The sequence below is a fragment of the Eremomyces bilateralis genome, assembly GCF_010015585.1.
Source record: "Eremomyces bilateralis CBS 781.70 unplaced genomic scaffold P152scaffold_22, whole genome shotgun sequence".
Lineage (NCBI taxonomy): Eukaryota > Fungi > Ascomycota > Dothideomycetes > Eremomycetales > Eremomycetaceae > Eremomyces > Eremomyces bilateralis.
Genome location: NW_022985088.1, coordinates 272,960 through 294,355, shown reverse-complemented (window position 1 = coordinate 294,355; position 21,396 = coordinate 272,960). Strand labels below are relative to the sequence as shown.

Here is a 21,396-nt window from a genome sequence, read left to right as displayed (position 1 = left end):
CAGTCATGACCCTAAAAGCAATTTCATGGCTCGTCTCCTGAAAGTCTTCCATCATGAACAAATGGGTGGCTACGATCAATTATTGCGCATCGATAGTGAGGACCTTTGGAATAGAGTTTGGTTCTTTATTGGGTTTTAGTTGTAACTACATATTTCGTAAGAATTAAGAAAGTTGTCCAACCTAAGGTAAATTGATGCCAACGTGGTCCACAGCCCGTTGGGGGGGCAACGCACAGCCCGAGACACCCCAAAGACGCAAACACCCCTATCTTCAATCTGCAATAGAACTCATATCTTCCATGTCGCACAAATATATCCAACCAATTCATTTAGCATTCTCACATTCCAGTCCATGCATGCTGTTTTGAAGAGCCGCATTCTGTGTGCTGTGCCCGCCGTCCAAACTCCCGCCTGGAATGCCCCACGACCGCGAACACCACCCCCGGGACTCTTCGCGCCGGCGTCAGAGCGCGCGTCCCAACCGCAACGAACATCGTCGACGACGCGGGCACCAAGCGACCGATAGCACGGGTGCATTACTTCCACAAAACGACTCGCCGGAACAGAATCGTGATCGGGAGGACAGGTACCGGAGGCACCGGAGCAGGAACGAAAGTGGAGATGAACGATATGGTAGCGGTCGCGAAAGGGAGAGGGAAAGGCATCGCACAAGGGACAGGGACAGGGACAGAGGTCAAGATGTAGATCGAGACCGTGACCGTGAGAGGCGGCGCAGACGGCGAACAGTGGACGAGAGCGGCCCAAGTGGAGATGGGACGCCAACCCGTGGGACAGTGAGCGGCTCGGGGCGTCACTTGTCTTCCTCTGGCCTAGCCGCGCTGGATACGATGAATCAGCAAAGAGGCTGGAAGGAATATGACGAAGAGTACCTGGCGCAGGTTCAGGCCAGGGAGAGGCGGATGGAGCGGGAGAGAATGCGTCGCGAAAGTGACGGACGGCGGAGGGAGCGGGATGAAGATCGAAGAGCGAGAGAACAGGGGCGAGAAGAGAGGGAAGAGCGGGAAAGACAAGGGGAAGAGCGGGAACGAGAACGGGAGGAGAGAAAGCGTGCGCGGGAAGAAAAGGAGACGCGGAGAGCGGAACGGGCGAGAATACGTGAAGAACGGGAGAGGAGGAGAGCCGAGCGGGGAAAAAGGGATACGCACACGGATGGAGAGGTCGATACGGGAAGGGAAGAGCGACGGCTAGATTCCCGTGATGACGGCTATAAAGACAACTCGGACATCGACGAACGAGAAATCATGAAGAAGGAGTGGAAAACTGGCATGAAACACAAACCTGGAGATCACTTGCCCCCTCATCGAACCAAGCGGAAAGCACATGTTAAAGAAAAGGTCACTGAATATACCTCCGATGAAGATGAGCGGAAGTCCATGTTCAAGGAATGGAGAACGGGCTTCAAGTGGCTACCGGGGCTGAACAAGAAGAAGCAGGAAACGTCCCAGGGGAGGATCCGTGCCACCATGAACGAGAAGCGAGACGCCCCGGGTAGGCGAATCATCAGCGGAACGGTTCTTGAAAAGGGCCGTCCGACTCTCTATGAGCACATGCTTGGGAAAGGCGGCGGATCCGTGAGCGAGTTTACCGACGAAACTGCGTTCAAGAGACGCCGTCGGAAACGGATTGGTGAGTGGCTTTGGATATCTCAGTCTACCCGTCATACTGACTCCTCCTAGTTATCTGCTGTATCATTGTCGTCGCCATCCTTCTCATCGCCATCCCAGTCGGTGTTTTCGTCAACAAGAAGAACAAGGAGTCACCACCGAGCCAGGCCACCGATAAATCCACGAGACCCTCAAACTACAACCTACAGGGCGTCACAAAAGATAGCATCCCGCCCGAAGCGCAAGGCACCCTTCTCGACCCCTTCACTTGGTATGATACCGTCGACTTCAATCTTACCTACACCGCCGAGACGGTCGGTGGACTCTCTATCATGGGCATCAACTCCACGTGGGACGACGATATACAAGCGAATCCCAACGTCCCAAACCTGGAAGACGAATTTCAGTACGGGAAAGTACCTATCCGCGGCATGAATGTGGGTGGCTGGTTGAACCTCGAGCCGTTCATCACCCCGTCATTCTTCTCGCGGTACAGCGCAAGAGACGGGGTCATTGACGAATGGACGTTCACCTCCAAACTCGGGCCAGCGAAGTCAGCGCAAACACTGGAGCAGCATTATTCTTCATTTATCACCCGCGACACGTTTGTTGAGATTCGAAACGCTGGGTTTGACCACGTCCGTATCCCATTCGGGTACTGGGCCGTCACAACCTACGATGGCGACCCGTACGTCTCCAAAATCGCATGGCGATATATGCTCCGTGGGATCGAGTACTGCCGACAGAACGGACTACGCGTGAAACTCGACCTGCATGGTGCGCCGGGGAGTCAGAATGGATGGAATCACAGTGGGCGGCAGGGGCCCGCGGGATGGCTGAACGGCACGGATGGTGATCTCAATGCGCAGCGGACGCTCGATATTCACGATCAGCTCAGCACCTTCTTCACCCAACCGCGGTACAAGAACCTAGTGACGGTCTATGGTCTCGTGAACGAACCGCGCATGGTGGACCTCGACACGAACAAAGTCCTCGACTGGACGTCGAAAGCCATCTCTCTGATTCGGAAGAACAACTACCCGGGCGTACTCGTCTTCGGCGACGGATTCATGGGCCTCGATAAGTGGCAAGGAAAGCTCCAAGAGGACGATAAACTCGTGCTGGATGTCCACCAATATGTCATTTTCAACGTCGATCAGCTGAAGCTCGAACACACCGACAAGTTGAACTTCGCTTGCAAAGGCTGGACCGCGCAGACGGTACGGTCGCAAAACAAGCAGACCGGCTTCGGCCCAACTATGTGCGGCGAGTGGTCACAAGCGGACACGGACTGCGCGACGTTTCTCAACAATGTCGGTGTCGGCAGTCGCTGGGAAGGAACGCTGAACTCGGGGAACGCGAGCACGAGTGTGATGAGGCCGACATGTCCTACCGAGAACGACCCGGTGTGTCAATGCAAAGATTCCAACGCGGACCCAAGCGAATACACAGACGTGTATAAACAGTGGTTGCGCATGTTTGCGGAGGCGCAGATGGAGAGCTTCGAGAAAGGGTGGGGATGGTTCTACTGGACCTGGCAAACGGAGCGTGCGGTACAGTGGAGCTGGAAGTTGGGGATGCAGGCGGGAATATTGCCGACCAAGGCATATGACCGTGACTTCAAGTGCGAGGAGCCATATCCGGACTTTGGGGCGATGGGGTTGCCGGAGAATTATTGAACAGGTGGTCGTGATGAAGGGATGACTTGATATCGTGATAGCGTGGATCGGTGATTTCTGATCGAATTTTGCATGAGCAATGGCGTACGAACGGGGAATTTACTACTCTACAAAGTATTTGACTGATTTCACTGTCCACGACAACCATTTGACTCCGTGCAATGCGGGGCGTGTTTATGCAGCCGTCAGCACATTCTTCAACCACGCAGCTTTCTCGACCAAGAGTGTCTCGTCTCTGCCCAAACCCTGCGGACGTTCCCTCACATCTAGTAAAACTCTTTTCTCAGCCTTCATGACCGCATGATTGAGAATCGTCCCGTCATCCAGAACATCATCCACAAGGCCTCTCCCGGTCTTCATTCTCTTCACCTCTGACCTCGTCACGCTTCGGCGGAGAAGCTTGGCAAGTTCCTCGGCTTGGTCACGTAGCGGCGAGGTGCCGGAGGCGGTTATAGAGAAGTCGGGGAGCCGCAGACCGGATCCGGTAGGAGGGTAGACCATGTGGGATTTGCGATTGTGGTATGGAAGGGCAGTTGAAGGATCACCAAACGGAACGGTTGGGTCTGATGATGTGGACGTAATGACCGTCCCTGGTTCGGGAATGGCGATGCCACTACTGCGGAAAAAGAAAAGGGGTGACGCGAAAGGATCAAGGGTTTGTGAGGGACGGCGGAAGAGCTGATCGCGGAGGTCAAGGAGGGTGCTGGTTGATAACGGTCCGCCATTGGGGAAATTCTCCCAGGATGGAAGTTTCCGCTTCTTTCTTCTTTTTCTCGTTACCTGGGGCTCCTGTATGACGGCACCGCCCACCTCGTCGACTAAAGAACCAGACTCAAGTGAGAGCAACTCATCCCACTGGCGGTTTAGGTCATCGTCAGTGATATCGAACCCTGAATTTGCCCCGGCTGGTATGCTCGAGTCATTGGCAAAGTAGGAAATGTCGGATTGCGGAAAGGTCCAATCGACAACAGCGTCATCCACGGCGGTTGCGACAATGCTAGGCGTACCGCTTGTCATTCGACACTCGATTAAGCCAAGGGTCGTAGCCAGCTGCGCTCCAACGAGTCTTCCGTAAGTCGCAAGTCGGAGGGATGAGTTTCTCCATTTCCTGTCTCCATTCGAGAACTCATCACTATCTTCATCCGACCTAAGATGACTTCTCTTACTTAATTGTTCTAGATTTTGGGAGACCCAATCAAACGCTGCAAACACATCATGAATTGGCCTCGGATAGCGATCTACCGAATTCAGGCGGTATTTGATCTGGATGACTGGAATCCCAGTTTGCTCGCAAAGAAGAGCAGCATCTCGAGCGTCGATATCGTTGGTGAGTCCAGGGACCGATAAAACATCGTAAGGCAATGCAGGGAAGTAAAGGATGGCTCTTCGATATGGTGCGCCCAGGCCTGATAACGACCTAGGATGGTAAATTCTGGAGACGCACCATCAGCCCAGCTAAACTCAAGAAACCGTCTATATAATCTTCCGTTGAGTATAGTATAAAAGGTTCGACTTGAAACAGGAAACACAAGGCAGTATCAAAAGGATTTACCACGCTTGAGGTGAACGAAATGATTGAGAGGTCAATTGAGCGCGTGATATGCAAAACGTCCAGCTCAACGAGCCCGACCATAGAGAAGCTCGAGGAGATATTGTCTACAGAACTCAAAGTGGCTTGGACATCTCCTTGCTCAAGCCAAGCCAATATGGTGCAATACGAGACAGTCATCGCACTATTATGTTCTCGACAACTGGCTTGCTCATCCATGTCTTGTCTCTACTTGAACGAGGACTGGATGTCGTATAATATGCAAGAAGAACAGGGAAGGATCAAGAGAGCTGCACATACTGAATAGGAATTGAACCACTGGATGCTCCAGGGACATCTACCTCCTCGACTTCGCAACCAGTCCCTCGGCCGGTAATATCGGTGGCGGTTGTCAAGCTTGCATATCCTCGGACGGACCAGCGACAGAGATGGGCGTCATATCTGCTCTTCTTGGTTCTCTGCGACAAAGGATCTACGGGGCTCCATCTTAGTCGTGGGCTAGAGAGGCGTGAGAAGAGGGGGATGTGGGAGAAGTCGGGGTTGGGAGGAGAATGACGTTGTTCCAACCGCTGGGGGTGTGCAAAGTCCTGGAGATCCGGTCTGTGACAGGGACGTCCCTGGTCAACCGAGGGAACCCAATGAACGGGATGTGGGCGAAGCGGCAGAAGCCAGCGACGCGAAGCCGGACGTGGCACAGCCAGAAATCCAAAAAGAATGACGATGCAGTTCCGGATGACGACCACCGACGAGGAGCGTGATCGATGGCAAACCCACGTTGGAGGATTCGTGATGGTGGGATTGCAGCATGGCATGAAGACAATGGTGGTGTGTTCCCTCGGAACTCATCGAAGAGTCCAAACTTCCGGAATCCAGTTGGAGTTTGACATCAAATAGATGGGGAAAGGGGAGAAAAAATCCCAAGCGGTTGATATTCAATCGTTCATCTTTCAGGAATAGATTACACGACTTCGCGGGGGGCGTTGGGGGCCGGAGGGGACGCCAGTTGACCCGAACTCATTAAAAATCGCCGGTGTGTTTAGGGACTCGGGTAGAAGTGGGTTCGTCAAATTGGATGAAGAGAATGAGGATTTGAATCATTTGGGCCTTGAGCCGCTTGGGGAGACCTATTTCAAGATGAGGAGAGCCGAAGATCAGAAGCTATGCTGGTCACTTGGTCAATGGTCTTGATCAATCTGAATATTCCATCCCCATGATATCATAATTCATGAGACTCGTCACGTCACATCACTCACATCAAGACAAAAATACATACGATGATACATCGGATCTGATACGATGATCCCATGTACTTCCCCCCGTCGCGTCCGCCAGCCACCAGATCACCACCACTGCTTCCGTCTTCACCATTCCGGTTTGATGTTTCTAGTCCTCTCCAGCCCCGTACTGACGATTGTTGACCAGACTGAGTTGGTAGTACACTGTAGTAACACCCTCATCTCCACCTTGCTACTTGAATCACCGGTGGTCTTACCTCATTGAAGTCATTGTGCTCCTCAAGTTGGAAATCCGAAATAAATCGTTAAGAAGCTAGGAGTGGATGGCAGAGGAAGATTTGCTCGCAAGACCGTCTTGGTAGAGACTAGTTGACTGCGACCAGGGAGAGTTCAGGCCCTCAGGGACGCATCGTAATCGGTATCACCTAGTCCCTGAATGGAGGAGACCCAGGCGAGCAGGCCCAATGATCAAGTAACCGAGAATTATGGAACCGAGAATTAAGGAACCGAGAATTAAGGAACTGACATGAAGCATTTCGGATCTAAGCATAATACGTCCGTCGAGTAACCAGAATTCAGAACTGATCCTTCCATCAGGCATTCAGAGTTCAGGATTTCAGGATTGGGATCAGACCAGGATCGACATTCGACACCACCCCCATCCCACTATTCAGATGATCAAATCCCACCTTTGGCTATCTCTCTCCTCTAGCTCTCTCTCTTGAGTTTCTCTCTCTCTGAGGTTTCCAATTCCCTTCTTCATAACCGTATCATGCCTTGGCTATTAATATATTGATTGACTGCCAATTGGGGCCGAATCATCATGAACGAAACCCATCCGGAATCCCCGCCAGCCAAGCAACCATTCAGGTGTTGATTCAAGTTTGAACTCGCCAACTTAACCTCATTTGGAAGAAGCACCAGGTGTTAGCCGTTATTAGTGGATAACTGCCTATTACAGGATAACTCGCAGACCCGACTTTGTTGCGTCCGGCGCCCCTCGACGGCTGGACGCCTGGACCATATGCAGTTTGCAACGCCAACGATCCTTGTTTGGCGAACCTTGTTTGCTTCCTCCTGAAATCCTTCAATTCCTCCTCTATTCTTCCGCTAAGCCTCATTCACGGGATTCACCCTTTCCACCTCCTCGATCCCACCACTCTTCGACTCTCCACCTCTGCCTTGGATCAATTTTCACTGTCGCTCTTTTGAATTCCTATTCATCCACTTGTATTTACTTCCTCGTATCTTTTCCACTCGCCTGGGCCCTTCATTGAGTACCCAGAACCATTACATTGCTTCAATAAACGGCGCGTTGAGAGCACCTTAAACCAACGACTGTTGATCCTGACCTTTCATCCGTGGATACATTAACCATCCGATTGCTTTCCGACCGTCCACACTTCAACCACATGCTCTAATAATATCCGATCCGGGTGCGGGGCCAGAACGTATATCTTTACCTTCTTCGACCCCCCTCGACGACCTATATCGCTCTCGCTGTCCCTGCCACGCTCGATTTGAGGACGAAGCCAGCGCGAGACAGGCTTCCGACCCGAATTGTCTTCGTACTATCCAACATGGCGATGGGCGGACGGACACGGGGATTCTGTGTACTGTTAAGGAACCTGGTCCTCGCTGGACTGTTGTACTCGACACTACTCGGGATCATATACGTCGCAGAGCAACCGAGGACCGTGACGACGAAGCTAGCGATTCCGGCTCTGGTGGAAGGGCAGCGGCCGACGGGAGTCCTCAAGCTGGAAGAAGAGAAGGTGAAGGTTCAGCTATCTTCACAGCCAACGCCCATCACCTTTAATCCTCATGCGAACCTTTTCAATCGCCCGAAGACCGCGGTCAAGCCGAACGATGCCTTCTGGGGACCACGACCCGATTTCGATACCGAAGCAGACTTGGATCTCCTCGTCGAAGCGTGCAGAGGGACATATACAGGACTGGAGAAGATGAGGAACGTGTTCGACTGCTTGCACTTCCTGGCCGAGGAGCAGGATCAGTATTACACACTCCCAGCACCATCGACGCGCGCAAGTGCTCAGGATCCTCGAAAGGCCGAATACCTCAATGCTGATGGCCACAACAACACGCTCAAGGCGTATCCGGACCCATCGTCGGTAACCAAATCGACCAACGAGACCCTTGGCGAGTGTCCCGGTCCTATCATACCTTACCACGTCTACTGGACAGGTCCAGCCACATGGCGTGTGGAAGTTTTTATCAAATCCTATCTGTACACCCAGAATCTCCCCTGCTCGCGGTTGTGGATATGGATTGACGCGGATCGGAATCCGAACGGGGTCGAGAAGATGTTGACGCAGGATCCTCTGTTCTCAAAGTTCCTCCCCTTTGTCGAGCGCGGCGACATCTCCCTGCATGCGTGGAATTTCCCTACCCGGATCCCTCTCCCCCAACTTGACCAGATCAAGGACGGTGTTCAGTACTACAAATCTCCGGGGAAACCAAATGCCAAAGGCGAGATCGTGGTTGCCGACGGTATCATCGAGGACGCCGCTGGCCAGCAATGGTTGGTCCTCACCGCGAAGCAAATGACGTTCCTTCCGCAAGCCATCTCCGATGCGGTAAGATTCGTTATTCTACATAATCACGGCGGACTATATCTCGACATGGATGTTCTCATCCTCCGCGACATGCGTCCTCTCCTCCTACCAAAACAACACGATTTTGCCGAGCGCTGGGCCGCCCACAGCCATCCTGGCGATTTCAATACCGCAATCCTCTCCCTCACCGCGAATTCCAGCCTGAGCAGTTATTTGTTGTACGGCGGAGTGCGCATGGGGTTGAACTTCCACCCAAGAGTGATTGGGAGGATGGCATGGAAAGATGGCCGGGATCAGGAACTGAAGATGATGGAAACCGCCGCGTTCGACCCGATTTGGACCGAATTCAATTGGGACCGCGAGGGACGGTGCACGATTCCTTGTGTCAAAGATTACGGCGCCGTCTTCAAAGGAAAAGACGACGCCATCAAGGATGAGTGGGAGAGCTATGACGGGTCTGAGTTGGAGCGCATCGAATTCCCGACCGCACATTTTCCGGAATTGAATAATCGGAGCCATCTCGACAATTCGACCGAGGTTAATGAAGAGCATGAAGAAACCGTGGAGCAGCGAAATGGGGCGCCAGCACTTGAGCGGACAACTGATGTGAACAATGGCAGTGCCAGTGCACCGATTGCCATGCACGATTGGTTCAGCATAACTCCGGCCGAAGAATCAGCACTCAGAGCCAGCGGTGCTATCGCCGACTACCGGGTTGAACAAGACAAATTTCCGCCAAATAACCGAACGTTGGAGAACTTTTTCAAGGGGGCTTGGACGTATCATGTTCATAATCAGGTATGTTTTGGAGTCATCGGAAGCGTGTTACGAGAACCATCGCTAACGTTTAGCAAAGTGGATGAAGCATCCTGAACCGTCCTCTTGGATTTCGATCCTTCAAGATGCTCACAACGACTTCTTCGACGGCTCGAGAACGAACTCCTACGGCGAGAAATGGACCGGACCAACGCTTTTGCCATACTATCTTTGGCCCGAATTCGCATGATACCTCTTGTTTCTCAGGGACTCGAAACCCCCTTCTCACCAAGCCCTTCTCACTGCCTCCCGGAGTCAGAGTTCTGTCAATATGTCAGTCTCCTTGTATCGGTATACATCACGGCCTGGGACCTATCGACCACGGCCAACGGAGTATTATTATTCATACGGGACTTATCGCATCCGATGGATGCCACGAGCGTTTTCCATGACCGCATCAACTGGCGTTTCTAGCGACGGACCCACGGCGTTTTTCGGCACGAAATTCGATTTCCACAATCTGGAGTTCTTTTATGTACCCTTGCATCTGGCAAGGGCGTTAGACGGGGATCTTTGTTCGTAGATAGGCTGTAACATGCTGTCTACAAGACCATTGTGGATAGTATCCGGACATCTGGCGTTTTCCATGTTCATCGTTGGCCTGTTTCCCATATTCCCATAGCTGATCTGCGCAAGTTTGCGCCAGGGCCTTCGTTGATGAGCGTTCTTCTTGTGTGGATGGATTGATTTCCCGTTTGGATAGAGTCAAAGATCTTCTCTGATCTAGAGTTGGGAATCGGTGGCATTTGTACTTGTATATATCGGGCAATACAAGACAAAGCGAATGAATAATTCAAAGCAAACGTAACTCAAAGCGAACGTAATTCAAAGCGAAACCGAGCATTTATTAACACAAGCGCAATTCTACTCCGGATAGGCGGCGTATAAATCTCATTTGACACTACATGATATCCGTTTCTCATCATACTGCCATCTGGTATCATTCGGGTCGTTTCCAGTTCCTCTAGCTCTCTAAAGTCCTTCCTAGGTTCTTCTGCCATTCGCATACGCTGTATCGATTCCCTTGCTCTCACCAAAGACCCCCGTCGGCTCCCGTTTCCCCTCCCACTGGTCATGACCTTGCTGTGACAACCGCTCGTTCTCCCCCTCTTTTGCCTTGGTGTTGGCCGCACTGTCGACGAAGGTATTGATGTTGCCGCGGATGATCTTGCTGGCTCCCTGGGTTGTGTCAGCATCATTGTCTAATTCAACACTTGGAAGCGCACGGCTCGTGAGTGGAGATGCAGTGGAGATGAAGTACGAGAGGGGAATAAACGAAACGACATACTTGAACCTTGTCGCTGGCAACCTTGACAGCGTCATTGACGTTTTCTCCGGCGTTGTGACCAGAGGTATGGCCACTGGCGTTAGAAGACACCATATTGGCGTTGGATTTGTTTGTAGTCATGGTTGAGTTTGGATAACCGGTTGAAGAAGGTTCAGGGCAAGACTTGAATGGGAAATTATGGAATTGGCTGGTTATTTACATACCGTGCCTATTGTCGGTACACAGGTCACGAAAGAACTTATATACCAGTATCACCAGGTATAAATATGTTGAAGCCGGATGCGTTAATATGACGTCAGTGTGTCGCTCTCCTCTACCACCATATCCATATCCCTGCTGCTTCTACTCCGTTTAGATGTCGGTTTTATTCCTCCGTTTCACACCCTTCGTCCGCAACCATTTTCTGTCCTCATGCCGGGCGTCTCAATGCTATTACTCCTTGCTATTACTCACTACTAGACTCCATTGGTTAGCATACTCGACTCTCATGGCTGTCCCGCTATCATTTTTATCGCCATTTCAGTCAGCCCACTGAGCTGCTTTGTTGCCGTTGCTGTGTCCAAGACCTCATCTCGCATGTGGATGTGCTGTTAGCCCTCCAAGTTACCGTTTCCTCTTTATCTACAACCTTATGATTATGAATTCTTAGAGCGCGTCTTTCCTGTTTAATCACAGCTCTTCCCCAAGTCGAGAGGTCGTGTCTGCGATGATGGAGTGGTTTCAGCTCATCAGGGCAGAAACCCCTATCACCAATGGTCCGTTCAGTCTTTTCCAGAGTGATCTGTTTCGTCTGAAGGTGGACTCATTATCAAACAGCTAGGCAACTTGTCTTGTTTCAAGTCTCTTTTGACCAAGCGTTTGCGAACATAAGAACGGGTCAAAGATCAACTGACACGGGGGTTTCCTCCCGCTATTCTGCATGGAGGAGCTCGTGACGGCTTAACTAAAGAGATTCAACGATAGCAAGGCTAGACAACACTCGCTACTTTGGGAAGAACGCTATATACAACGACGAAGCCAGTGTCCCGAAGGAGCTCGCTATGAACCATAACGCGTTCAAGCATTTTCAACAATTTTCCAATGGCCCTTCTGCATCGCTATTATTGACGACTGGTTTATTCTTCTTCCGGCCTATTCCATGGAGGTTTCGATACGATATGGACCTCGAATCCTCGATACTCCTGTAGGAGTTACCCGACAATGGTTTGGCGATATTAACTCTGGCAAAGTCATGTTGTAGTTGGCATCTTGGCCGAAACTTCTTAGCGCAGGTGCTATGGGTATCTTTGGCAAACATGATTCTGATTCTGACTGTCGCATACGCTGAATCTTGCTGAGGCTGATGGGTGTCATTGTGTGATTAAAACCCAAGAAATTCTTGCCCTCCGTCCTGCATGACATATACGAATACCATTTACCACGTCAATCTCCATTCTGCCGCATTCTGAATAGATATTCCTTTGGCTCCTCTCCTTCCACTTACCTACAAGCCTTACAAAGTGAAAGTTCAATGCCCGAGTAATAGTCTCGAAGCTGGCCGGAGCAAGTACCAGACACTAGCACGATTAAGGTAAGTTTCCGTCGAGAGCCACAGCTTCAGGTGTTTCAATTCCATGATCATTGAAGGCCAATGTTGCAGCTTTAAAAGATGCAAGTCACACTTGGTCAATATCAAGACAAGCAAGTCTTTCGCTCCAACTCAGTCATATTTTGCCAATCCCACACATGGCTTCTCTTCAGTTGCTCAGCCCATCCAGTCATCAACCCCAAGTTTCCGTTCCATTCAAAACATGGACTTCATGCATTTCTCACATGCATCTGATCACGGAGGAACGCCCTAGGAGCCGGGCAAGGGAGATGAAGTTGATGACGTGGTCAGAGAGGGGATTTATTAAGAAAAGGGGTTGTGATACAAGGTCCATGGTCTTGGTATTTCCGGGTCGTTTGAATTGGGTCGGATTCTGGTACTTAGGTAGTATCGATGGTTGGAATATCCGAATGGGAATGCTGCGCCGGATCCTGCATTATTGATCCAATTGTGGGTTCTCGAGAATGGAAACATCCCTTACCTTTGTTTAGAATACAATCATAGGCAATCGGATTTGTAGGTAGACCTGTCTTCAGTACCGGAACTCGAGGTATAAGGATATATATTCACTGGGTCCCATCGCTAGACCGTTGCATAATATGGCAAATCCTGCTCGCCAAAGACATTATATCTTGTCTTTCTCTCGTTCCTCTATCTATTCTAATCAGAATGTGATGAGAGGTCTTGATCCAACTCCAAATCACTGTGATCACTTCGTTCCCCGCAAAGAAACGGCTAGGGCATATCTTTAATCCACATCCGAAAGTGTCCAAGTTGTTCGATAGCCAGCCGTCTTGACCTCAACCGGGCACCTTACTATTTCCATTCCTTTGCGTCAGCTCTCCTTCCGCCATATTCTCTTTTCCGGCCAGCCTCTGCGCAGTCGCCCATTTTATCTCTCCACTCCACTCATCGACTCAATCGTTCGAGGACCGCTTCACCCAGAACTCGTCGACAGGATACTCTTCATGGACGCCTTTGTCCCATCCCAGTCCTTCGCTACATGATACTAGCTGGTAACGGTTATGTCCCCGGCTATGAAGCTCCATCCTCCGAGTTTGAAATCTTTGATGGTAGGCACTGGAGTCGGCGTGACTACGACGCGCACTCGAAACGTCATCGTATATATAGACTACACTAACAGGATCGATGTAGGCGCGGGAACGGAGACCTCTAGAGGCTTCGACGGGTCTTTTGTTAGTACGATCGCGGTCGAGAGGAGCTGTTGAACCTGAGAGGAGCTGCTGAACCTCAGAGGGCAACGCCGCCCGCAACATCATGTTGTATAGTTCCCAGCACGTAGCAGGAACGGTATTTGCATTGCCTTCCCAAAAATTTTGGTGGCCTACCGTCACGGATTGACCTTTGGGCTTGTAGTGATGCAGCTAGGTAAGTCGGCAAGAATAGGCGTGAAGGACAGTAGGACAATAGGAAGCGAAGCCTCTTTCACAAATGAGGGTAGAGCTCAAGTTAATCCTCCTCCGATGAAATTGGTGCAAGTGCAGTGACTATATATCGCGTCTTAACTGGAGTTGGTAGTTTTCGGAGTTGCAATAGAGGACGCTGCGAAGACTATCCTGCGACTTGTGAGTACATTTTTCAAACTTCAGGCTGAACTTAGAGCTGACATTGGTTGGAATTTAATTCAAGAGACTTTAACGAACACACACAAGAAAGAGGAATTGAATCTGAAGGGAAATACCCATTCGTATTCCGTGGATTGCATAGTACTTGCTACTGAACATTGGTGATGTTGTCAAAATGGATCAGGGGCCGTCAGATCGGGCCATCGGGCAGCGGCAGAGCCGCATAAGGAGATGTATAAATAGTTCATGGGGCATTAGCACGATCGGAAAAGAGTAGAGATGAATATCGAAGCAAGAGTGTTTTAGACAATATTGCATGGCGGCGAATGCATTGATAGGTACTGTAAGCCTGTAACTGAGATGCCGTGGAACCAGTGAAGCGTTTTCTTCCCGCTTCATCCCCTTTTCGGCGTCAGCACGAGGATAGTGGCGGTGATGCACACAAGTTAATTAGAGTATTGAAAAATCGATGGAACCTATCTCTCTCCGCCGTCTCCTTTTCTCTCTCCTGCACTGGCTTTCATCTGGCCAGTCATAATTGGAGTCACAAGTGCAGTCAAACCTTTAGGCGCCCGAAGGCTAGTCTCCGCAACCAGGGAAAGTAGGTGAAGAAAAGCGCCTGAAGTGAAGTGGACAGGGGCTCTCCCACGCTCGCTCGAAGTCCCAATCATAGGGCCTTTCCCCCCAATACAGGGGCTTCACACCCTCAATTCTCAAAGCACCCAGTGGCTGGGGCTTCCCACTCGCCCTAAATCCACTGTAGGCCAATCACACGGTGATAGTACGGTATTGTTAACGATTTGCGATTAGAAACCCCTTGTTTTATACTGCTATTGTCTCTGCTGTTACATACTGGAATTAATTTCGATATTATGTGCCGATGCCCGATGGAGGACTTGCTAGGGGCATTCATTAATATTAATGCTTAGTTCTCACTTCTTAGATCTCACACGCGGTTCATAATTAATATCCCGTCCCTGAAGGCCTGAACTGTATCTATCGTATGTACAGTAATCCAAAGCCTACACCCCCCCGGTCCCTCTCCGCTTCAACTCTCCCTCTCCAGACTCCATCTCTCCAATCTTCAAAGGCCATCATCAATCCATTCACCTTCACGCTTATACTTCTCCGCCTGCTTCCTTCATCCTCTATCCACTTCCTAGGAACACCGAGATCCATCGAAGCCTGCTCACCGAATCCGATTCATACTCCGCCGTATTCCCTGACACCCTTTACCGCACCCGTGACTGCGCCGTCCATCCTTCTCCAACCCGACTAATTAAGCCACGCGATCCTTAAGATACCGAAGCGATCGATTACAGTCTCCTTCTTTCCATCCCGACCGACTACCATCGACCTTCCACCGTAGGCGTGTTGCCGGCCGGATCATGAGACTGGTTGAGTCAACACCCACTCCGTCTTCGCTGCTGCTCTTCGCTTGCTTGCATCGCCTTCCATGAGCACGCTGCCGTCTGTCCGCCGAGGACTGGGCTCATTGCCGCTTCGCACTCTGCTCCGCTACGACCGCTGTTCCCTTAGATCATAACAGAATATGGATGTAAGTTGGCGATTCATTTCCTCCGCAAACATATCCGATGGGATTCATCGGTCGGGCGCCGCGATGTCTATTGGAGAAAGCCCCCGTTGAGCAGTTTTGGCACAACTCCACTGCAGAACCGATCCAGGGACAGCCTTCTTCAATCCCCTACCTTGATTTCCGTCTCTCTAATCGCACCAAAGCATCTTCTTCCCAGTGTCAGGTTGGATCGTTGCTAACATGCTTTGTTCCCAGTCTCAACGCCGCGAGCGCGCTCGCGAACTCGAACGCAAATATCAGGCACGCAAAGGCCATGTTCCGCAAATCTCGATAAGCGACGACTCTCACCACGTCACCGAAGCGATAGGAGACATGTATGGACGCGATCGATCCGACTCCGACCCAAAGCGCCATTCGCGACCTCTGAGCTTCATCAGTTCAACCCAAGTCGAAGGAGCGGAGAACTTCCATACCTTCGGTTTTGAGCAGCAAAGAAATCCTCAAGATGACAGCCAACCATCATCTTCGAAACAGGAATCCTGGTTCCCCCCAGCATCTGGAGGATCATCATCTGATAAGCAGGGAAGGACACCATTAGGAAGAACGACTTCGAACGAACGCACACCCACATCCCCGACGAACCCAAACCATGGATCGGAAGAATACCATATACCGCCTCGGAGCTCCTCTTTTACCGCCGATCGAAGACCGGCGTCTCCACCGGGCGTACATCGGTCCGCTTCAGAGACCGCCACTACTGGATTTCCGCTCAATGATATCGACTACGAATCAAGCCCCGCAGCCGTAGCGCAGGAGCTGAGCAATTTGCAAGCGATCCGGCGGATGTCGATGGATGTGAACGCGATGGATCCCGACCTTCCATCCTTCAATTCCGGGTTCAAGATGCCCGCTTCCCAGGGCGATGATGAACAAGATCCTTCACACATGTTCTGGGTCCCTGCACGTGTTCACCCAGAGCTCGCCCCGAAAGAGTTCAAAGACTTCATCGATGATCGAGTCAAAACACTCAAGCGGCGGTCCGGCGATGAAAATGAGGCTCTCCTCCCCCCTAGCCTTGATCGAGCCGGGTCAGCCGGCGGGTTGCGTAGAAAGAAATCCATGTTGTCACGGCAGATTGATAGCGGGTCGGGGTATCAGGATGGGGCAGAGCGGTTGTTGAGGAAGCGATCGCTTGCATCTCAGAGGCATCCCGACTCCGGGGTCAACCTGTCCACCTTGGAGGAACTGGTATCTGACCCGGAGACGACCCCGAAGAGACGAAGCCTCGAAGACAACAGGCAGTCAATGGAGTCCATCAGCGATGCTGGCAGCACCCCAGAGGATATGCCAGTACTGGCTGCCAAGCCAGTAGGCTCCTTGAAGCGGTCGACAAGGACGACATACCGACGAGGTAGCTTGAAGAAGGGAGAGAGGGTTCCATTCTCGAAACGAATAGCAAGTCGACATGGGGAACCGGAGAGGGAAGAGTCTCCCGTTTCATCTCCTATCGTTGGGCGAGATGAAATACCTGAAATGCCTCTGATCCCCGAGCTTCCGGATTTTAAAGAGTTTAAGTTTTCAAGGTCGCAGACGGAGCCCATATCCTCATCCAAACCGATCGAAAACTTCTCGAGACCCTCACGGCGTGCCATGTCTCCTCCCCTCCCCTCCACATCACCTTCACCTCCACCGGAACACAGCGCATTTTCGGACATAGGACACATCACCCACGATCAGAAGCAGGAACAAACCCAAAGCGACCCGAGCCTGCAACAACGGCGTACCTCTCCTCCACAGAGAGCGTTCCATTCGCGTATTGCGTCCAATGGAAGAACCTCCGCGCAATTGCCTGGGTACAATGTTCCTGACATCGTTGAAACGCCTCCTCCAGAATCAGAAGTCGTTCCGCAACAACAGTTCCATCTCCCGGAAAGAAAATCCTCTCACGAACCTCCACCATCGAAGCCTCCGCAAGCACCATTACCCAACCGGCCATCTCAGCAACGTGCCCCTCCCGGTCCACCAACGCAACGCTCGCAGAAAGCTCATAATCAGACCCTCGACGAAATGTCATCCCATCCATCCCCGCTTCCCGGCAACAGTACGCGTACCGATTCGCTTTCCTTTATCCCCACCGTCGAGGAGAAAAAATCGGAGAAGAAAGGCAAGGACAAGCGGGAGGTGTCAGACGGAAGTGGCAAGAAGTCATGGTGGTCGTTTGGTGGAGATGACAAGTCCAAGGACAAAGATAAATCGAAGTCGAAACTTTCCAAGCCTGGAAACAAGGACGACTCAACCCGTCTCGACGTGCTCCAATCCTCCATCGACAGCCGTGGCAGTGCGGTGCCCCCTGGGCGCGAATCTCTGGTTCTCGATCGTGATTCGGTGAAGCTTGACGAGGCACGCAAAGAGACAAACCGCAAGGCGTCATCCGAGCCTACCAAGAAGGAAAAGGATAGCTCCTTATTTTCTTCCCTTTTTGGAGGGTCCAAGAAGAATAAGTCTTCCGGCGCTGACTCTAGCTCCAAATCCAAGCAATCAGCGTCCCGTGGCTTGTCTCCAGATCCAACCCCCCGAATCCTCCGACCTGATATTGACTACAACTGGACTCGTTTTTCCATCCTCGAGGAACGCGCCATTTACCGCATGGCTCATATCAAACTTGCCAATCCCCGCCGGGAGCTTTACTCCCAAGTCCTTCTCTCAAACTTCATGTATAGCTACCTCGCGAAAGTGCAGCAGATGCACCCGCAGATTCAGATCCCGCAGAGTGCGGCCCAGAAACAGGCGCAGCGACAGCAACAAGAAGCGGCAAAGAAGCAGAAAGAGAAGGAGGAGCGAGAGGCATTGATGAAGAAGAGGGAAGAAGAAGAAAGGGAGCGGGAGCGGGAGCGAGAACAGAGAGAACGGGAGCAGATGGAGCGGGAGCAGAGGGAACAGGAACTGAAGGAGCGGGAGCAGATGGAGCTGGAACAAAGGGAACAGGAGCGACGGGCGGAGGAAGAGAGGATGTTTGCAGGCTTTCGAGAGGTATTTTAACAAAATCCTTACTGTTCGTCATGCAAACAAGAACGGTGGTCTAACCATTTCCTTCCTCCAGCAACAAGCCACTGCAGCTTTACCGTCACCCCCTCTCAACGGCCCCAAGTCACCCACCTATGCCGAATATGACCTTAGCAACGAGCCACCTCCCGACGAGGATCGTTACGCCACCCCATCCCGCCACGATTCTCGAGGTAGCAGCAAGCACACACAACCGTATGCCTCAAACCACACCCAATTCGACCGCAATGGGTCGCACAAGTCGAACACCAACGCATACCAGCATTATCAACCCCCGAACGCACACCACCAACAACACCAACACCAGCAATACCACCAATACCACCAACAGAATCCGTATGCCTATGATCGCAGTGAACAATCAGGCGGTGCAAATCAGGGCTACGGGAATGGTATGAAGCAGAACGGATACACCGTTGGTGGGAGTGAACGCTATCTAGGGACTGCAGGACCAGGTAGCTATGGTGGGCAAGGCGGTGCAGTCGGAGGTGCCAACGGACAAGGATACAATGCGCATGGCCAAAGAGAGGCGCCATATTTGCAGTTGAAACATGAGTCGGTGCAGGAGCGTGGCCAGGGTCGGTTTTGGGGTGAAGGGTTGGATTGAAGAGATGTAGGGAGGAGGATGAGCGCGGTATCGACTGGCGTGTGTGAGTATGCTTTGCTTGCGGCTGCTAGCTTGCCAATGACCCTTCTATAACCGGCCGATGGATTCTATTTCTACCTTTTTCTTCATTTTTTGGTGTTCTCGAAGACTTTCGTCAGCTTAATACGAAGGAATGAATTGTGTTTTCTTTATTTTGGGCCCATAACATACGATTCGGGCATTTATTTGCATGGATGGGTCGCCAGGACCGTTTGCAAGTCTACGAAATCTATTTCTTGCATTACTTTCATTTGCGCCAGGATGTCCCTTTACTGGTCTTACTTTCTATGCCTTCTTCCATACGGGGCTGGGTGCTCTGAATTGTTGTTGAGCGGACGCGTGCTCCAGGCCCTAATAACGGCGACGGGGTGGAATATAACATCTCTGGTGGCTTGGTCGTTAGGGTACAGCTAGCTGTGTGCTTTCTCCTGGTGGGTGCAAGTGGCCGCACTCAAATCACTGTAGTATTCAATTGGTGACGTTGATGGTAGTCTGGAAGATGAAAGATCAGATCAAGAGTAAATAGGATGAATGACGTTCCAGGCGACATTGGACATATCCCCTTATAGAACTTGATATTCGCTGCGTGGCCGGCCATTCATCCGAACTGACGACAGGGCCATGCTGTTTGACTGATAATCATCAACCATCCCTTGCGACTGGATCGCTCGGACTTCGTCCAATTTACTCCTCCGTATCGCTTCCCAAATCAACAGTCTGCGTCACCCCACTACTCCTCTCAGAAACACTAGGCCTCCCTGTGACGCCGCTATTCCGCGGTTCGGTCTTTGGCGGCACAGTTGTGCCTCTTCGAATCTTCCTCTGCCGTACGGCGGCCACCTCGTCATCATCTTCCAATTCATCAAACGCGTCATCATCCATCTTCTCGTCCCCTCCGTCCTCGTCTTCGTCGGCGGCCGCTGCCCGTTGAATGCGCCGAATCTTGCGTATTAAGACCGAGTCGGTGTGGAGGTCGGACTCGGTGATATGCTGATCGGGTTTAGTAGGAAGACGGGCAGCTTGACAATACAACGCACCTCTTTGCATCCACCCACAGGACACCTCACGTATCTATCACCCATCCCATGCCCAGGACCCCTCCGACTTCGTTGGGACTCGTTCCCACCTACCCGTAGCGTACTCCGCTTAATTATGCCGATAATCGCATCTCGCTCGAAGCTATGCGGACACTTTTGACTCGTAACTGGATCCTTGAATTCCTGCAATGTCAACGGACATTTAGTACTGATTGTGGCTCGGGAGACAGCCAAGTCTTCGTCCGATTCTTCCTCGGCTCCAGGTCTAGAGGCTCCTTGATTGAAGAGGGTGACTCCGGGCCCAGGTGCATCTCCTTCTGGGAACCACGTTTCTGGGCGAGGCAGTGGTGGGCCGTCTTCGTTGGGATGCTGTGAATCGTGCACGAGACGTCGGAAGTCGATGTAGGTGTTGTGATTTGCGTAACGTGTCGCCAGGCTTAGAGACTGATACTCGTGTTTTGCGGCCTCTAGCCGTGATTGGAAGATATCAGACGCAATGGGAAAGTCCCACTCTGGCAGCTCCTCCTGCTCCTCATTCTCGTCCGCATCTACCATCTCCGTATCTCTATCCTCATCCTCGTCATCCGCCACCCTCTGGGTCCTCGATCGCTGTGACGGCCTGGCCTGTGTCCGCCCCGGAAGGTGAGACAACTGGCTACACTCCCCCTGTACCGCTGCCACACTGTTCCGGATCTCCTCAAGCCCATTCTGAGCATCGATAATCTTCCGCACCTGCTCCTCCATCTTTTCCGTCATCGTCTCCACTCGCTCTCGCATCTCTCCTAGTTGTTCTTCCCGCTCTTGTACCAGCCTTGCACCATCGGCTTCACGCGACTCGAGCCGCTCACGCTGCTTGGTGAGCCGCGTTTGCGATTCATGGAGCCGGTCGTTGATCTCCCCGGCGGATTGGGTAAGAAGGTCGCTGGCCTGAGAGAGATGCTTTTCGAGAGAGGTAAGAGAGCTAGACCGGAGGAGTTCGTCAATTGCAAATTGGGCTTCGCGATTGAGGGGGTACGAAGGGCGAACATAGGACGGATCTGCGGCGCTGGATTGTGCTGGACGTTGGCTTGCGGACGGTGCCATGGATTGCCTTACACGAGAGGCCATCCTGGTGGTTTTCCCTTCAATGAAGAAGTAAGATTCGGACCTCCACAGATACAGGTACTTAGGT

The 21,396-nt window shown here is 51.7% G+C and overlaps 6 protein-coding genes across 6 annotated transcripts; 3 read left to right on the top strand and 3 right to left on the bottom strand.

The window, feature by feature from the left end:
• Window positions 1-848: 848 nt before the first annotated feature.
• On the top strand, window positions 849-3,304 carry P152DRAFT_476214 (glycoside hydrolase; the record flags this gene model as incomplete). The annotated part of the gene is made up of 2 exons (XM_033681488.1): window positions 849-1,647; window positions 1,698-3,304. 2 exons carry the CDS (start codon window positions 849-851, stop codon window positions 3,302-3,304), a joined length of 2,406 nt encoding a protein of 801 aa, XP_033531438.1.
• A 40-nt stretch (window positions 3,305-3,344) lies between these two features.
• On the bottom strand, window positions 3,345-6,122 carry P152DRAFT_484413 (uncharacterized protein). The gene is made up of 2 exons (XM_033682006.1): window positions 5,154-6,122; window positions 3,345-4,736 (listed from the first exon to the last, which is right to left on the bottom strand). Exons 1-2 carry the CDS (start codon window positions 5,663-5,665, stop codon window positions 3,479-3,481), a joined length of 1,770 nt encoding a protein of 589 aa, XP_033531437.1. The 5' UTR covers window positions 5,666-6,122; the 3' UTR covers window positions 3,345-3,478.
• A 1,317-nt stretch (window positions 6,123-7,439) lies between these two features.
• Window positions 7,440-9,980, top strand: P152DRAFT_150263 (uncharacterized protein). The gene is made up of 2 exons (XM_033673926.1): window positions 7,440-9,462; window positions 9,521-9,980. Exons 1-2 carry the CDS (start codon window positions 7,669-7,671, stop codon window positions 9,668-9,670), a joined length of 1,944 nt encoding a protein of 647 aa, XP_033531436.1. The 5' UTR covers window positions 7,440-7,668; the 3' UTR covers window positions 9,671-9,980.
• A 360-nt stretch (window positions 9,981-10,340) lies between these two features.
• Window positions 10,341-11,022, bottom strand: P152DRAFT_461190 (uncharacterized protein). Its single transcript, XM_033680070.1, has 2 exons — window positions 10,769-11,022; window positions 10,341-10,659 (listed from the first exon to the last, which is right to left on the bottom strand). Exons 1-2 carry the CDS (start codon window positions 10,886-10,888, stop codon window positions 10,465-10,467), a joined length of 315 nt encoding a protein of 104 aa, XP_033531435.1. The 5' UTR covers window positions 10,889-11,022; the 3' UTR covers window positions 10,341-10,464.
• A 4,336-nt stretch (window positions 11,023-15,358) lies between these two features.
• Window positions 15,359-19,644, top strand: P152DRAFT_150200 (uncharacterized protein). Its single transcript, XM_033673925.1, has 3 exons — window positions 15,359-15,500; window positions 15,735-18,509; window positions 18,580-19,644. Exons 1-3 carry the CDS (start codon window positions 15,495-15,497, stop codon window positions 19,147-19,149), a joined length of 3,351 nt encoding a protein of 1,116 aa, XP_033531434.1. The 5' UTR covers window positions 15,359-15,494; the 3' UTR covers window positions 19,150-19,644.
• P152DRAFT_441287 (uncharacterized protein) lies at window positions 19,480-21,308 on the bottom strand (the record flags this gene model as incomplete). Its single annotated transcript, XM_033677697.1, has 3 exons — window positions 19,480-20,178; window positions 20,226-20,259; window positions 20,305-21,308. 3 exons carry the CDS (start codon window positions 21,306-21,308, stop codon window positions 19,873-19,875), a joined length of 1,344 nt encoding a protein of 447 aa, XP_033531433.1. The 3' UTR covers window positions 19,480-19,872.
• Between the last annotated feature and the right edge of the window lie 88 nt (window positions 21,309-21,396).

Bases quoted from the DNA above. Each gene is read 5' to 3' on its own strand.
- P152DRAFT_484413 (XM_033682006.1), bottom strand. From the start codon at position 5,665: ATGCCATGCTGCAATCCCACCATCACGAATCCTCCAACGTGGGTTTGC. The intron at 4,737-5,153 runs GTATGTGCAGCT...GTGCGTCTCCAG, and splicing joins AGTGGTTCAATTCCTATTCA to AATTTACCATCCTAGGTCGT.
- P152DRAFT_150263 (XM_033673926.1), top strand. From the start codon at position 7,669: ATGGCGATGGGCGGACGGACACGGGGATTCTGTGTACTGTTAAGGAAC. The intron at 9,463-9,520 runs GTATGTTTTGGA...CGTTTAGCAAAG, and splicing joins CGTATCATGTTCATAATCAG to TGGATGAAGCATCCTGAACC.
- P152DRAFT_461190 (XM_033680070.1), bottom strand. From the start codon at position 10,888: ATGACTACAAACAAATCCAACGCCAATATGGTGTCTTCTAACGCCAGT. The intron at 10,660-10,768 runs GTATGTCGTTTC...GACACAACCCAG, and splicing joins TTGCCAGCGACAAGGTTCAA to GGAGCCAGCAAGATCATCCG.
- P152DRAFT_150200 (XM_033673925.1), top strand. The intron at 18,510-18,579 runs GTATTTTAACAA...TCCTTCCTCCAG, and splicing joins TGTTTGCAGGCTTTCGAGAG to CAACAAGCCACTGCAGCTTT.